The sequence below is a fragment of the Taudactylus pleione genome, unplaced genomic scaffold (genome assembly GCF_031769625.1).
Source record: "Taudactylus pleione unplaced genomic scaffold, aTauple2 ptg000065l, whole genome shotgun sequence".
Lineage (NCBI taxonomy): Eukaryota > Metazoa > Chordata > Amphibia > Anura > Myobatrachidae > Taudactylus > Taudactylus pleione.
This window is the reverse complement of record NW_028284467.1, coordinates 7564055-7582212: the sequence shown is the minus strand read 5'-3', so window position 1 is coordinate 7582212 and position 18158 is coordinate 7564055. Positions and strand designations below refer to the sequence as shown.

The following is an 18158-nucleotide window of genomic DNA, read 5'->3' as shown; positions in this document are numbered from 1 at the left end:
TGTATTGCAATATATGGAACCAACCAACATTCTCTGGGCCTGATTCAGAGCTGCTCGCAAAAAGCAAGCACTCGCTCTGAATCAGGACGGGCACTTGTTTCTTTTGTTGCGGCCTCTTGGCCGCTCGCATAGTTGTGGGTTACCACCCACAGCTTATGCGAGTGGCCATGATGATGGTCACCATGGTCAATCGCGACCATCGGGCTTGCGACGAGACCCTTGTGTTGCCGCAAGCCCCAGTGGACTTCCTGCACTATTAGAGCAGGAAGTCCACCTACTGGCATCACTAGTGATGTCAGTAGGGCCGCCCACAAACGGAGGCGTTCCTACAGGAACGCCTCCGTTTGCTCAGCCACCCCCCCTTCCCCGCCTTCCAAACGGGGCAGCTGTCAATCAACATCAACAGCTGCCCCTTTTGGATGCGAGCGCCGGAGCGAGTGCTTTTTGTGCTCGCTCCAGGGCTCGCGCGTGCGCACTGGGCCACCATCGACCTGCTTGCGAGCGGGTCTGAATCAGGCCCTCTGTTTTTAGCACAAAGTACAGCATGAATTAGCTAGAATAGCCTAATAAACTCTGGTGAGGATCAATGTCGATTTGTAACACTAGTGTCCTCTGTTGACTGTAATTCTCACTTCCCAATACTGGCCCCAGGCACATTGGGCCTGATTCAGTATGGATCGCTATTGCGATCACAGCTGCGATTACGCACGCAGGTATGCTGCGAAAATATGCTAATGACTGCAAACGCAAAACTAGTATAGAGACACCCAAAGCCTCCATGGAGACGCCCACTACCACTTTCGCACATCTGTAATATCTTGCAATCCTGCGAATACATCAGTAACATCGAGTAACATCAGCCCCTCACACACAATTACAACAGGTCTGACCATACTCAGAAATTGCTAACCTCATCGCACGCAGTGAGAACACAAGCTGCGTATGCCGTCGCAGTGGCTAATTTATGCACGCCCAAGTAACGACCCTGCAAAAAAGTATCACCAAGGAATGGGTGGCGAAAAAAAGTGCAAAATTGGGGTTTTGGGGTGCAACATTTTGGAAACCACCCTGCAACCTTCAGACAGTCCCCCAAAGATAAACTGTGTAAAAAAATGTTTGAAAAATACCTCAGAGGTCCCCAAAAAAAGCACTTTCATTTTGGGGGTGAAAAAGAAAAAAAGGGGAGTACAAAGTTAAAAACTAGCGAACTACAATCTAGGGGGGTCCCCAAGTATGCCCCAGGTGTTTTTTTCATTGCAGGCGTTTGCGGCAGGTGGATTTTTCATGTTATTTAAAACTTCACTTTAGCAACTTTTAAATATGCTCACCCCCATTTTCAAGTACCCAAAATTTGTTGGGACTACTTATTTTCAGCCAAAAAAACTTGTAAATACTATTCTTCACCACCTTCCCAAATCCCCAAAATAGCAGCTATTGAGCCCGTTTAAAGACCCCAAAAACCTTCAGCAGGGCTAATCGGGGGTATCCAGAGTGATCCCCCATGTCAGAGCATCTTTTTGGGGGTGTTAGGGTAATTTCCCCAAAAATCAGCAAAGTTTTCGCTGATTTAACATTCGCCGGGTGCCATTTTCGACAATTTCATATTGAATACGGGTATAATCGGGGGTGCGTGTGATACTTTTTTGCCGGCAAAAGCTCCGATGTAAGTGTATGGTTTTATTACACTATTTGCAGTGCAATTAGAACTGTGTTTTTTCCAGCAGACATGCAAATGCAAGGTGCAGGTTGTGACCTATTAAAGAATAGTACAAGACCCGATCGCCAGGACCTCTAGTGATTTTGTGGGCAAGAAAAGTCTGTGTGCTCTCCCTTTATCTTGATTAAAAAATCCCTTCTTAGGCCCTCCAACATGACCCCTTCCATCAGGTACAAAATGCTCTGCTCATGGACTTCCCAACCTAATTTATGATTGATGAGAATGGTGTTTCAACACAGGTGATGGCAATCATAAATTAAGAGGGAAGTCCATGAGCAGAGCAGTTTGTACCTGATGGAAGGGGTCATGTTGGAGGGTCTGCCTGTACCTTCATGTAAAATTTTGTTTTACTGTTACTGCAAAACTGGGTGCACTTCTCCACAAGTAGTGATAAGCAACACTGACCTACCCACTTTCTCCCACAGGTCGGGTATTTGGCCCACAAGTCCTTGTGTTTTCCCTTAAAATCAAGGTTACTTGTGCAGATATGGGTGGGTCACATGTGGTTTTACATTTTTGCAGCTTATTAATAGCGCTCTCGCCTTCACTTCTCTCTTGCAAGTTTACTTAAAATGGAAACTCAGGTATATATGGATTTATGATGAGATATGGCTTCCAGATGTATAATTTTGAAAGTCATTTAAAATATTCTACATAAAGAACAGATTAATGACAATTAATGTGTGTGGAATACTGTCCTTTGCGATATTACTGGTCATACTGTATCTGTTTTGGCCACTACAATACAAACAACAATTTGTATATAGATAACAGGTAAAAGTCATTGTTCCTTTCTGAAAACAGGTGAAATCCATAATGGAAAGATATCTGGATTCCATAGCTGGTTGCAGTTCTACCTGCAGGAAAAGTCTGGTGAGCTCAACTACCTGAGTTACAGTGCAGATGGACCAGTAAGTATAATGCATCGGATGTCTATGTAGAAGTTATGATAAGTAATCTTTCTAGTATAGATGTGTCCACATACATCTTACTCATACTTGCCTACCCATTCCGCGGGAGCCTCCCGCTTTAAAGTGGGAGCTCCCGCTACCCCGGAATATAAGGATAATCCCGTTTTCCCCACTGCCCCATCAAAAATCCGGACTGCGCATGCGCGAATCCAGATGTGACGGAGGTAGGGTTTGAGGACTTTATGAAGCTTGCTTCAGGACCTCACACTAATAATACAGGCCGGCCACTCCGGGGTTGTGAGTAGCGGCGGCTGGCCCAGCGCACAGTCCTGCTTCCTTGTAGCCCGATCCCAGTGCGGCCGGCTGTATGTGAGAACTCAAGCAACAGAGGGGCGGCAGTGCTGTGCTGTGGAAGCTCAGCCAGCCTGCATGGTCACAGAACCCTTACCTTTCCTCTCTGGTGGTTCTTCCTCCTCCACGGCAGCCACACTAATTGTAGGAGCAGTGAGACCTGAGCAGCAGCCTGAGTCTTGAGAACCTGGTAAGTGACACACTGTGCAGACTGCACACTGGCCCGGTATGGATTAGTTGAGGGAGGAGGTTTTAATTAATTATCAACTCCCAGTACACACTGACATGGGGTATTATTTATAATATAGGGGACTGTGATATGAGGGGAGGGGGACACAGCTCCCAGAACACAGTGATAAGTGGTATTCTTATATAGAGGAGAGTATAGTGATATATGAGGGGAATAACACAGCTCCCAGCACACACTATTATATGTGGTATTCTTATGTAGAGGAGAGGAGAGTATAGTGATATATGAGGGTGGGGTATAACACAGCTCCCAGCACACACTATTACATGTGGTATTCTTATATAGAGGAGAGTATAGTGATATATGAGGGGAATAACACAGCTCCCAGCACACACTGTTATATGTGGTATTCTTATATAGAGGAGAGTGTAGTGATATATGAGGGTGGGGTATAACACAGCTCCCAGCACACACTATTATATGTGGTATTCTTATATAGAGGAGAGTATAGTGATATATGAGGGGAATAACACAGCTCCCAGCACACACTGTTATATGTGGTATTCTTATATAGAGGAGAGTATAGTGATATATGAGGGGAATAACACAGCTCCCAGCACACACTGTTATATGTGGTATTCTTATATAGAGGAGAGTATAGTGATATATGAGGGGAATAACACAGCTCCCAGCACACACTGTTATATGTGGTATTCTTATGGAGAGGAGAGTATAGTGATATATGAGGGTGGGATATAACACAGCTCCCAGCACACACTGTTATATGTGGTATTCTTATATAGAGGAGAGTATAGTGCTATATGAGGGGAATAACACAGCTCCCAGCACACACTGTTATATGTGGTATTCTTATATAGAGGAGAGTATAGTGCTACATGAGGGGTTTAACACAGCTCCCAGCACACACTATTATATGTGGTATTCTTATATAGAGGAGAGGAGAGTATAGTGCTTTATGAGGGGAATAACACAGCTTCCAGCACACTGTTATATGTGGTATTCTTATATAGAGGAGAGTATAGTGATATATGAGGGTGGGGTATAACACAGCTCCCAGCACACACTATTATATGTGGTATTCTTATATAGAGGAGAGTATAGTGATATATGAGGGTGGGGTATAACACCGCTTCCAGCACACACTATATGTGATATTCTTATATAGAGGAGAGGTGACTGTACAGTGATATATGACACATCCTGCACTGCTGCAACAGCAGTGAGACACCAGCCAACAAATAGCAACTGGACAGCTGTAAAGGTGCGTACACACTGGGCGATAAAGTGGACGACTGAACGATAACGATATCGTTATCGTTCAGTCATCCACTTTATCGTCCATTTTTAAGCCCAAAAAGGTGAACGATAACGACGACGCGCATTCCCGCGGGTCGTTCGTCATCATCGTTCATCGGGCTGACATGCAGGCCAACCTGACGATCTCGTCAGGTTGCTGCATGTCAGGGAATGGGGGAGAGAGCCCGGCGCTGAACGATATCGTTAATGATATCGTTCAGCGGCTGTGCTCAATGCCATGAATGACATTGAGCACAGCCTGCCGGGGACACACAAGACGATATCGCTCAGGGAGCATATCGTCTAGTGTGTATGCACCTTTACTCTTACCCAGAACCCCCAGGACCTGCATTCCACAGTATCCATCTCTGATCTCCCGTTATTGCCGGCGTCCCACTCCTGAGTAAAAATAGATTTGTTAGTGTATAGATCCCATTCAGTAAATATACCTGGAAGTGATGTAGAGTGAGGGCGGAAGTGTGCCATCATTCCATGCCCATACAGGCCACCAACAGAAGAAATTTGTCCCCTTGTGGGCTCGCTGCGCTCGTCACAGGTTTATATTCTATGTGCACGTGGATAGTAATTAATGACGTTGAACAGTATTTGATGATGTCAGATTATATCTACTGAAGGGGATCTATCCACTACCAAATAGATAGGCCCATAGGTAAAACTAGACACGCCCTTTGGGCGGAGCATGGCATTCCCTCCTCCTCAATGGCACATACTACAACCAACTAGCATCTCCCTGAAACTCATTTTCAAAAGTAGGCGAGTATGATCTTACTTCCTTGTGCGTGAAACAGTCCTTCTAGCGGCACCATGCCATGGCGTGAATCTGTAGCGCCGAGTGTCTTTTCGTGTGACTTTTTCCCTTCAAATGTGTCTTCTTCGCAAAGCGATGGGAATAGGACACACAAGCAGCTTCTATGTGCAACTGCGCTGTATCTGCATACGAAATGCTACATTACAGTGTCAAAGCTGCTGACACTGTAACGTAGCATTTTGCATGCAGATATAACTGCAGTCGCACACAGTATGTAGGGAAGCCGCTTATCATTTTAATCAGCAGAAGCTGCTTGTGCATCCAATTCACATTTGCGAAAAAGACGCATTTGAAGGTAAAAAGTCGCACGGAAATACACTCGGCACAACTGAGTTGCACATCGCTCACACGTTAAGTTTAACGCATCTTGTAGCGCATGAAGGCAAGATGTATGTGGACACATCTGTACATTGTGTATTACATGAAAGAATTTCTTGTGTAGCACACTAGTTTGTGGAAAAGAAGCTTGTGTGAGAGGCTTGCTGTACGTTCCACTGAACGTCAGGAAACTTTTTTGTATTTCATCACTACTCATTGTCCTTTTGCACCTTGGTAGATATTTTCCGCTGCCCATTGAGGATTTACAAGTTAAATAACCATTAATGGTTTGTTTACTTTACACATATCCGTTGGTAAGATGGGAAAAAACACATGAAAACTAAGGAGCACTTTATCACTTATTAATAGCAAGTATTTCATAGTGAAACCCTGTGATGTTACAATTTTAGAACACAATAAATCCCAGGATATAAACTACATAAATGACATTCCTTATTTCGGAGTTTAATCCGTCAACAGGAACAAATTGCAATAACACAGAGATACAAAAATAGCTTACCTTAAATACCCTTCTAAAGGAAAGTCTCATCTGCGCTGCACGCCCTAGCCGGCACTTTCGGAACCGAAAACTGGAAGTGTGTCACCGGGTATACACAAGCGCTCTCACGGCAACAGCTGCAGAGAGAGAGAGTCACCACCCACCACTGCAAAGCATGGTGGTATTCCCCTGTTGTCAGGGTTGTGTATGGGATGCCGATGTTCAGGATCCCAGCGGTCAAAATCCCGACGCCGGCATCCTGACAGGGTTAGTATACAAACACCGGTCTTTATTGAACGTATCCCTCGAACACAACAGCGCCGAAATCGCTGATAAAAGCACATAATGTCTGGCCACATATTAATACAAATACATTTGTGACCTGTATTATTTATTATGCATTATTTACTGTACATTCTCTGACTACCGATGGGCGCTATGCACTTTTAACCTAATTGTCTATATTATGTATTAATGTACTGTATGTGGCCAGAAATTATTGCTTTTATCAGCTCTGTTGCGTCATCATAGCTCCCCCTGCCATCAATGGTGCGATTACCGGCGTTGTGAAGCGGGGCAATGCCACGGTGACGCGATTCTGCACAAATTGTGTAATTACTTACTTTACTGGGGAAGTGGGAGGCCGTGGCCGGGTGGCCCTAACCCCTGGGAGACTTGTCCACCTTCCTGGGTGGCCGGAAGCACCACTCAATATTTGGGAGCCTCCCGGCCATTCCAGGGAGGTAGGCAAGTATGCAGTGAGATTTACTCCAAAAGGCAACATTGCAAGGCCGAAAGTTGCTGTATTGCTTCCTGTGCAGAATTTTGTTGCCTTTGCACTTCTCTGCATAATAAACGTAAATACACTGCCACATGCTTACATTTATATTTGTTAATGTATCATTTCTTATTTTTCAGTTGTCTTTCAAATATGAACCACTTCTATTTTGCATTGTCTACATTGCAGTTACATCCAGAGATCAACACTGCTTTGTATTCCAGGGCAGCTAAAATAACGTTGCTGCATTTAATGTACCTGTCGTCATTGGGATTGTCGACAAAACATAGTGGAAACCATTAAGGGAGATTTAATTGAGTATGAATCACATCACAAACTGCTGTTAAAGTGCCAACACCAACTATTAGTCCCGCAACGAGAGATAGAGGGCCTGATGCTGACATGGACGGAATTAAAACATTGGGTGCAAGTGCCTGATATTTTCATTCTTCACATGCGTCCAAGACGCACTGCGCACATGCCCTGATGTTTACCACTGGGGGACACGAATTGGAATTGTATGGAGATCCATGCAATATTGATAGGTGTTCCTAGGTAACTGCAGGGGGTGGCTAACGGTGGCGGGTGTGTTGGTGTCAGGGACTGCGTTCCACTGGCACCGGCAGCCATGTTCTGACGGTCATTTTGAGCAACCCTAGGGTTGCTCTAATGTCCGGTGGTTAGGTCTGATGTCTGATCGATGGTGCCTCTTTGTGTGCACATCAGCAGATTCGCGTCACGGCAGGCCAGCATCTCAATAGGACGCCCATTGACCGCTGCATTAGCATAAAGACACAGTCGCAGCTGCTACTGCAAATGCGTCCACCTCTGAATCACCTCCAGAGAGAGAAAGAGAGAGAGGCTCTCACCATATATCTTACAACTACGTTAAACCATTACCATCTTTCAATTACTGTGAAAAACAAGGTCTTTGTTTTCTTTGCAGCAAAAACAATTCCTCTTCTTGTGCACAAAGATGAAAAACCTTTGTTTTAAATACGCCCATAATAGCATAATATATACCTAAGCGACAAAACCTGTGCCGATTAGTGTCAGCTGAGCATTTGCAAGTAGCCAATCAGAAGAAGTTCGTTAGTGTTGGAGGCCATCATCTTCTGTCATTTAAACATGCCCTTGACCACCTACAAATAATACAACTTCCTTTGGCATATATGCATATTTTTCCTGATTTGCATTTGTTTGAATATACCTAACCCCTCCTTAGTCCTGCCCCACCCCACCTATTTAGGTACAAGCAAAATTATGCAAATCTGTATTAGCATGCTCAGAGCGAATGCACATAAAATATGCTGCACAAACTGGCATAGAGCTCACTCTGTGAGTATGTAAGTCATTTCAGATCAGTTCTTAAATAATCTTGTAGCCCATTTCTCATTAAAAAGGAGTGTCACGGCCAGGGTATTTCAGCATGGCGCTAGGCGAGTGTTACCTGTGAGGTCATTGTGGCGGGGGCTGTCTGGTGGCGGAGCTGGTGTCTGGCGGGGGGCTTTGGCTGCACGCGTTGTTGTGCGGGCCTGTTGTCACTCTGCGCTGGTAAGGCCTGGCGGCGTCTCCATTCCGTTTGGCATGGGCGCTGCCATCTTGCCTTCTGGCCATGTGATGCGGCTGGCCAATCCTGGTGAGTCACATGTTCCCTCCAGCCAGTAACAGCACGGCATGGGGTATTTAGGAAGGGTCAGTGCCTTCCTTCTTTGCCAGTGCAACGTGTATCTCAGCCTAGCTGAGAGGGGGTTCTCTGTGCTTTCCTGTTCCTGTGAATCCGCTGTCTGCCAGTCTGCCTGTCAGCTCCTAGTTCCCACTGGACTACCCCGCTACCTCCATCACCCTTGCCCATACCTGAGTGCCTGAGCCTGCTGACATCCTGCACTTCAGTTCACTATCTGCAAACCTGGCTTGTTTATTTTCAGTTTCACTACCTGCACACCTGGACTGCTCTAATTGTTTCTACCTGGACATTAACCCTTTTGCTCCCACCACAGAACTCTTGTGCACATTTATATTTTCCTGGACTTTTATTTACTGCCACATTATATGTCCACTCGAGCACTTATTAAAAATCCTAGTTTTATTTACAAATCTGCTTCTGTGATCGCTCCTGCTACCACCCCGGGTCCACAAATAACCCAGAACGTAACAGTTTGCACTGGCCCCATGGAGCCGGCCACAGATCAGGAGTCAGGAGTGGATTTGTTCAGGTGCATTTCTGGTCGATTAGAAAATCTGGAAAACATGCAGCATCAGATGGCTAAATTTCTGCAAGAGATGTCCAAGCGACAGGATAGTTTGCAAGCTTCCTTTTCTACCCCTGAAATACCAGCAACTACATCCGCATCAGCGTCTGGGAATACAGGAGGCAGATCATCTCCCCGCTTACGTCTTCCTTTACCAAATAAATTTGACGGCAATCCTAAACTCTGCCGAGGATTCCTAAATCAGTGTGACATACATTTTACCCTGCAGCCTGACAACTTTCCAACTGCAAGAACTAAAGTGGCTTATATAGTCTCTCTGTTATCCGGCCAAGCCTTGGAATGGGCTTCCCCACTCTGGGAGTGCTCAGATCCACTGCTGGATAATTACGCAGGCTTTGTGTCATCCTTCAGGAGGATTTTCGATGAACCTGGGCGTACTGTATCAGCATCATCAAACATCATGACACTGAGGCAAGGGGTCCGTCCTGTCAGTCAATATGCCGTGCAATTTCAAATTTTAGCATCAGAGCTCAAATGGAATGAGGAAGCCCTCACCTCGGCCTTCTGGCATGGGTTGTCAGACCGACTAAAGGATGATCTAGTCACTCGAGAGCTTCCTACTAATCTGAACGACATGATTTAATTGTGTATCAAAGTTGACCTACGCTTCAGGGAACGTCAGGCTGAAAAAAACAGAACTGACCGGCAAAGGTCATTTACCCCCTCCATTTCTACCCGTCCCATTCCTTCTCCCACTGAAGAGGAGCCTATGCAGGTGAATCATACACACCTCTCCAAAGAAGAACGGCAGAGAAGAATGCAAAAGAACCTCTGTCTGTACTGCGGAGAGTCTGGTCACCTGCTGATCTCCTGTCCCCGTAAACCGGGAAATGCCAAATCCTAACTGACCCTGGAGACATCAAGTTAGGAGTTATGAACCCGTCTCCAAAAATTAAAGATTTCACGATTACCCTAGCCTTGGATCTTAAACCCAAACCTGTCTTTGCTACTGCTCTAATCGACTCAGGAGCAGCCGGAAATTTCATAACGTCTAGTTTCATTGATAAATTTCAGATACCTTGTTTGACTCTCAACCATGCTATCTCTCTGACCTCGATAGACGGACGCCCTCTGACGAACGGGATAGTCACCAAAGAGACTCAACCTGTATTGGTCCGAATTGGGGCACTTCATTCTGAGTCCTTAAAATTCCTGGTGATATCAGAGGCCTCTCAAGAAATTGTTCTTGGTCTACCCTGGTTACGTAAACATAATCCCAGGATTGATTGGAGTTCTATGCAGATTCTGTCATGGGGTATGGACTGTCAGAAATCCTGTCTTCCAAAAATTTGACCTGTGAGAAAGACAGTTCCATTAGTTTCTTCTGCCATTCCCAAGGAATATCAGATGTTTGCCGACGTTTTTTCTGAACAACAAGCAAATATCTTACCCCCTCATAGGGAGTGGGACTGTCCAATTGAATTGATACCTGATAAGATGCCACCTCGTGGTCGTACCTATCCGCTGTCCTTGCCTGAGACTCAAGCCATGACCGAGTACATCCGGGACAACCTGGCAAAGGGGTTCATCCGCCCCTCTACTTCACCTGCCGGAGCTGGGTTTTTCTTCGTTGGCAAGAAGGATGGTGGTCTAAGACCATGTATCGATTATCGAGGCCTTAATGACATTACTGTAAAAAATCGATACCCTCTTCCCCTGATTACTGAGTTGTTTGATAGGGTCAAGGGCTCTGTCATTTTTTCTAAATTAGATCTAAGAGGGGCTTACAACCTCATTCGTATCCGAACTGGCGATGAATGGAAGACCGCTTTTAATACCAGAGATGGACATTTCGAGTATTTGGTAATGCCTTTTGGATTATGTAACGCCCCTGCTGTCTTTCAAAGTTTCGTTAATGAGATTTTCCGGGATCTGTTATATGTTTCGGTTGTTGTCTATCTGGATGACATACTGATTTTTTCACCCTCTGTGGCTAAACATCAAGAACATGTTAAGGAGGTCCTGACCCGTTTGAGAGAAAACCACCTTTACTGCAAACTGGAGAAGTGCGTCTTTGGAGTGCCCAGTGTACCTTTTCTCGGCTATGTAATATCTGGCTCCAGTTTAGAAATGGACCCCAAGAAGGTACAAGCAATTCTGGATTGGACCCGACCTCAGACACTGAAGGCCATCCAGAGATTGTTGGGCTTCGCCAATTATTATAGACGCTTCATTAAGGGATTTTCTACACTGCTGGCTCCCATTACAGCCTTGACCCGCAAAGGTGCTAATCCTGCCCAATGGTCACCTGAGGCAGAGTCTGCCTTTCATCTTCTAAAACAGGCCTTCATCTCAGCACCAGTCCTTCGACAACCAGATCTGGACAGGCCTTTTTTGTTGGAAGTAGATGCATCATCTGAAGCTGTGGGAGCAGTCTTGTCTCAACGTTATGAGGACAACCGAGTCCATCCGTGTGGGTTCTTTTCTAAAAAATTCTCTCCTGCCGAAAGGAACTACGCCATAGGTGAGCAAGAACTACTAGCTGTAAAGTTGGCGTTGAAAGAATGGAGATATTTGCTAGAAGGCGCCAAGTTTCCATTTACTGTATTTACAGACCATAGAAATCTCCTATTTCTCAAAAACCTCCAATGTGTGAGTCCTCGTTTGGCCCGCTGGGCAATATTCTTTGCCAGGTTTCAGTTCACCCTGACCTTTCGGTCTGGAGCACTTAATCAGAAGGCTGATGCCCTATCGAGATCTCTCCTCTGTGATGATCAATCTGAAAATCAAAGCAATACCCCTGTCTTGGAATCAAGAGTTTTCGCCGCATTACAACTTCAGCCTCCTACGGGAAAATCATTTGTGGCCCCGGATTTAAGGAAGCAGCTTCTCACTTGGGCACATTCCTCTCACTTCGCAGGGCACTCAGGCACTCGGAAGACCTTGGAGTTCCTGAAAAGACACTATTGGTGGCCTTCTATGAAGACAGACATAATGGAGTTTATCTCTTCCTGCTCCTCCTGTGCCCAGCATAAATCATCACGACAAGCTCCAGCTGGGGAATTGCTTCTATTACCTACTCCATCACGTCCATGGACGCATCTCTCCATGGATTTCGTCACAGACCTGCCAGTCTCTCAAGGTTTCAACACTATCTGGGTTGTAATAGACCGATTTTCTAAGATGGTCCACTATATACCGTTGAAGAAGTTACCTTCTGCCCCTGACCTGGCACAGTTGTTTGTCCAACACATATTTCGTCTACACGGCCTTCCTGCTGAAATTGTCTCTGACCGTGGTGTGCAGTTTACTGCAAAATTCTGGAGGGCTTTGTGTTCTGTTCTTCAAGTGAAGTTAAACTTTTCCACGGCCTACCATCCGCAAAGCAACGGCTCCACCGAGAGAGTTAATCAAGATATAGAGACTTTCTTAAGAATTTTTATGTCATCTTCCCAGGACAATTGGGCTGCCTTGCTGCCGTGGGCTGAGTTTGCACATAATGCTTCCTACCACTCGTCAACTAACCAAACGCCATTTCAGGTTGTATATGGCCTTCATCCTCGTGTTCCCGAATTCCGAAGTCTGCCTGTTTTCGATGTTCCGGCCGTGGAGGACACGGTGCAGAATTTTGCTGCCATCTGGACTCAAGTACGGTCTGATTTGTTGAAGGCATCCTCTCGCTATAAGACCCAGGCCGATAAGAAGCGTAGAATAGTTCCACGCATGCAAGTTGGAAGCCAGGTCTGGTTATCCACCCGGAATCTTCGTCTGAGGGTTCCTTCTATGAAATTTGCACCATGCTTCATCGGTCCCTTCTCCATAACAGAAGTCATTAATCCTGTGGCCTATCGTCTACAGTTACCCCCATACCTAAAAATCCCTAATTCCTTCCATATTTCCTTATTGAAGCCCCTGGTCCTGAATAAATTCCATAGTGCTCTACCTGCTTCTCCTCAAGTCCAGACGGAGAGAGGAGTTGAGTTTGAGGTCGCCCAGATCTTGGACTCTCGTCTATGCAGAGGTCATCTACAGTATTTGCTGGACTGGAAAGGTTACGGTCCAGAGGAACGTTGCTGGACAGATGCTCGTGATGTCCACGCTCCCACGCTCATCAGGAGATTCCATTCTGCCCATCCGGAGAAGCCTGGTGAGTGTCCTGAGGTCACCCCAAAGGGGGGGGGGTACTGTCACGGCCAGGGTATTTCAGCATGGCGCTAGGCGAGTGTTACCTGTGAGGTCATTGTGGCGCTGGCTGTCTGGTGGCGGAGCTGGTGTCTGGCGGGGGGCTTTGGCTGCACGCGTTGTTGTGTGGGCCTGTTGTCACTCTGCACTGGTAAGGCCTGGCGGCGTCTCCATTCCGTTTGGCATGGGCGCTGCCATCTTGCCTTCTGGCCATGTGATGCAGCTGGCCAATCCTGGTGAGTCACATGTTCCCTCCAGCCAGTAACAGCACGGCATGGGGTATTTAGGATGGGTCAGTGCCTTCCTTCTTTGCCAGTGCAACGTGTATCTCAGCCTAGCTGAGAGGGAGTTCTCTGTGCTTTCCTGTTCCTGTGAATCCGCTGTCTGCCAGTCTGCCTGTCAGCTCCTAGTTCCCACTGGACTACCCCGCTACCTCCATCACCCTTGCCCATACCTGAGTGCCTGAGCCTGCTGACATCCTGCACTTCAGTTCACTATCTGAAAACCTGGCTTGTTTATTTTCAGTTTCACTATCTGCAAACCTGGCTTGTTTATTTTCAGTTTCACTACCTGCACACCTGGACTGCTCTAATTGTTTCTACCTGGACATTAACCCTTTTGCTCCCACCACAGAACTCTTGTGCACATTTATATTTTCCTGGACTTTTATTTACTGCCACATTATATGTCCACTCGAGCACTTATTAAAAATCCTAGTTTCATTTACAAATCTGCTTCTGTGATCGCTCCTGCTACCACCCCGGGTCCACAAATAACCCAGAACGTAACAAGGAGGTGGTGAGGGATTCTGGATTCTAGTTTTATCATCACTATAAACAGTTCATTAAACTAAATCAACCCACACTAATAACATTTTATTTTTTTTAGTGGACGGGATATCCTGATGTCTATGGTTTTCAGTTCATGTGGACCACCTACCTGAAAACTCTGGGCTCCATGTTTTTGGGAACCAGTCCTGAGTTTGAGTTTGCAATGTTAACTCTTTGTTATGTAACTAGGCCTGATAGTCTGTGAGTATTTCTAGCTCATTTCTATGTTTATCATTGAATCTATCTGCGTCACTGCATTTTCTAAGACGTCTCATATTGTATTACAGGTGCACTGTCAGAATGGGTGGTCAGACCCTCAGAATCCAAACCTACACCTGGGCCAACTCATCATATGGAGATGGCAAGAGATATGTAGCATCTGGTTACCCCACTGTCTAGAGGAGAAGCTGTTACTTCAATGTGGAAATAAACTTATTCATTCTGCACGTAATCTGTTAGCCAGCTTTATTTGTTCACAATACACTTTTATTTGTCACAAGTGGTAAAGTAGTCCCTATTCTAATAACACTATATTCAAAACTATATTTAGTAACAGGCAAGCTTTATAATTAGATGGCAATTGGTGGGGCTTCAAGTACATTCTTCACACCAGCAATGTTTAAGCAGATGGAATAGGTCATTGGGGAGCATGGTTGGTGTAACGGTTCGCATTACTGCCTCACAACACTGAGATTGTAGGTTCGATTCTCATCACGACCCTAACGGTGTGGAGTTTTTCTATTCTCCCCATGATTGCGTGGGTTTCCTCCCACAATGCAAAAATATACTGGTAAGTTAATGGCTGCTAAACACATTAACCTCAGTGTATATAGTATGTGTGTGTACAGTACATGTGATGGTAAATATAGATTGTGAGCTCCACTGCGGCAGGGACTGATGTGAATGGCCAAATATTTTCTGTAAAGCGCTGCAGTATATGTAGGCGCTATATATAAATGACTGGTAATAAATAATGACCACTCACATGAGATGTTGTGTCACAGACTTGTAGACTCTGAATCCACACTGGTAGGTTCCCATTCCACCAGAAGTCACAGAAATATTTGTTAATCATTGACTTCATGATCTAAACAAAGATTATTTCCTACATAATGATAGGTTTAATAAAAGGTTCATTGTAACAGATCACTGTTTTACCCCTCCTGGTGTGTCTATCCTGTTGCATACCTTTGTGTCATCTGCAAAAAGGCATAGTTTCCCTCCAATACCATTTGCAATGTCACAAATAAAGATATTAAAAGCACTGGTCCAAGTACAGATCCCTGAGGTACTCCACTGGTAACATTTCCCTTATGAGACTGTACTCCGTTTACTATAACTCTCTGTTTCTTATCCTGCAGCCATGATCTTATCCATTCAACTATCTTTGTATCCAATCCCATGCTTTCCAGTTTATTTAACAGTCTGTGATGTGGAACAGTGTCAAAAGCCTTACTAAAGTCTAGATAAGCTATATCTATGCCCCCCCTTTATCTATTTCCTTAGTCACCCAGTCAAAAAAGTCAATAAGATTTGTTTGACATGATCTCCCCCCAGTAAATCCATGTTGTTTGGGATCCTGCAAATTGCTGGATTTGAGATAATCTACAACTCTTTCTTCCAACAACATTTGCTCTTTTCCAGTCCTCTGGAATTACTCCAGTAGCTAGTGACTGGTTGAATAATGCTGTTAATGGTGTAACCAGCAACCCTTTAAGCTCATTTAGTATCCTTGGATGTATCCCATCAGACCCCATTGATTTATCCACTTTCAGTTTTGAGAGTTCTGCTGGATCTTCTCCTCTGTAAATGTGATTGTCTCTACCTCATTTTTCTGATCACACCTGCAACTTAACTGTGGCCCCTTGCCCTCTCTCTCAGTAGTGAATACTGAATAAAAATAATTATTAAGATGATAGCTATTACATTGTCTCCCTCAATAAGATTCCCTCTTTCTCTCTTTAGTCTTTTTATTCCACCTTTTGTTTTCCTCCTTTCGCTTATATACTTAAAAAAAGTTTTGCCCCCTTTACCCACTGACAGTGCCATTTTCTCCTCAGCTTTTGCCTTTGCACATCTGATTACTTTCTTAGCCTCCTTCTGTTTTACAAGATACACCTCTTTGTCTTCCTTACTTTGCGTCTGCTTGTATTCCTAAAGGCCATCTTTTTTGCATTCACAATACTTGCTACCTCTTTCCCAAACCACACTGGCTTCCTATTCCTTCGGGTTTTCCTAACCCTTTTGATACAAAGGTCTGTTGCCTTTAATAATGCACTTTTTAAGTTTTCCCACTTCTCCTGCACTCCTTTCAAGTTCCTCCACTCTGCCAAAGATTCGCTTACACATCTTCCCATCCCTGCAAAATCAGCCTTCCTAAAAGCTAACACCTTTGTTTTTGTATGGGATGAGTCAGTATCTGTCTTTATTCTGAACCATACTGCTTGATGATCACTGGATCCCAGGTTTCACCCACTTTTACATCAGGTATTCTTTCTCCATTTGTAAGTATCAAGTCTAATATTGCGTCTTTCCGAGTGGGCTCCCTCACCAATTGCTGGAGGGAGGCTCCATGCCAGGGGTGTTTCTAGAGAGGAGGTGGCCCGTGTGCAGTCTCCGACACGGGCCCCCTCCTCTCCACCCGGCGGCCAGCAGCACACTGAGCTGTGCGCGGCCAGCGCCGGAGTTATAGACTCTGGGCACTAGAGTGTTCCCAGAGTCTATAGTGTATGCACAGGTCACCGGGAAAATGGCCACCACGGCCATTTTCCCTGTATTGCGCATGTGCAAACGATGGGAAAATGGCTGCCAGGGCCATTTTCCAGTCGTTTTACAGCGCCGGACCCCCGCACCGACGTGTGACTTTGGAGAGGTAAGTAATATTATGGGTGAAGGGCGTGCAGTGCGGAACCCCCCTGGACCAGGGGCCCGTGTTCCCTGTACACCCTGCACCCATTATAGATACGCCCCTGCTCCGTGCAATGAATTCAGGATGTCCCTATTTCTAGTGGAACTTGCCACAGACACCTCCCAGTTTATATAGGGTAGATTAAAATCTCCCATGATTATAACCTCTCCTTTTAATGCCATTTTAGTGATGTCCTGCAATAGTTTATTGTCCAGTTCCTTTTCCTGACCTGGTGGTCTATAGATCACCCCAATACGAAGAATCACTTTCTCCCCTGTTTCTATAGTCACCCAAAGGGACTCGTTTTTTTCTTCAGTATTGTGTATTAATGTAGTATTTATGCTTTCCTTGACATACATTGCTACGCCTCCTCCTATTCTTCCCATTCTGTCCTTCCTAAATAAAGTATATCCCGGTATAGCTATGTCCCAGTCATGATTTTCATTGCACCATGATGCCATAATAGCCACAATATCCATATCATCCCTTGTCATTATTGCGTGCAATTAGTTCAGGGATTCTCTGCCTACTGTATGTTTATTTGGTTTTGATCTGAATTATCTTCTGTTGCTGTGGATATGCTACCTGTTCCATTTGCCAGCAGAAATAATACCTCTTTATCAGTGGCGTAACTAGGGTATTTGGAGCCCAGGGCAAATTCAAAAAAGGAGCCACCCCCCCCCCATGTGCGCGCGCGGCGAAAAATGGGGCGTGTCAACATGACACACCCCTTTCTTTTCAAACTGAACATTCCTATCCATATGCACCTTGACCCCAGTAGTACCCCCAGTATGCAGTTGTGGTCCCTCTCATGCAGGCCCATAGTAGTGCCCCTTATACAGTATCCCCAGTAGTGGTCCCTCTTATACAGCCCCCAATTAGTTCCCCTTACTCAGTACCCCCAGTAGTGGCCCCCCCAAATGCAGTGCCCCACGTAGTGTTCCCCCTTATGCAGTGCCCCCAGTAGCAGTCCCCACAATGCAGTGCGCCCAGTAGCGGTATCCCCTTATGCAGTGCCCTTTTATATAGTGCCCCCAACAGTAGCCCCCCCCCCATGCAGTTTTCCCAGTAGTGGTCCCCTTATGCAGGCACCCTGTAGTGATCCCCCCTATCTA

At 45.5% G+C, this 18158-nt stretch overlaps 1 protein-coding gene across 1 annotated transcript in view; it reads left to right on the top strand.

The window, feature by feature from the left end:
- LOC148534647 (uridylate-specific endoribonuclease D-like) overlaps positions 1-14589 on the top strand; it is a 46217-nt gene extending 31628 nt beyond the window's left edge. Inside the window, exons 5-7 of the mRNA XM_088466196.1 lie at positions 2522-2628; positions 14194-14336; positions 14423-14589. Coding sequence (XP_088322322.1) covers positions 2522-2628; positions 14194-14336; positions 14423-14534 — 362 coding nt within the window. The 3' untranslated portion in view covers positions 14535-14589. The remainder of the gene's footprint in view (positions 1-2521; positions 2629-14193; positions 14337-14422) is intronic.
- Positions 14590-18158: the final 3569 nt, after the last annotated feature.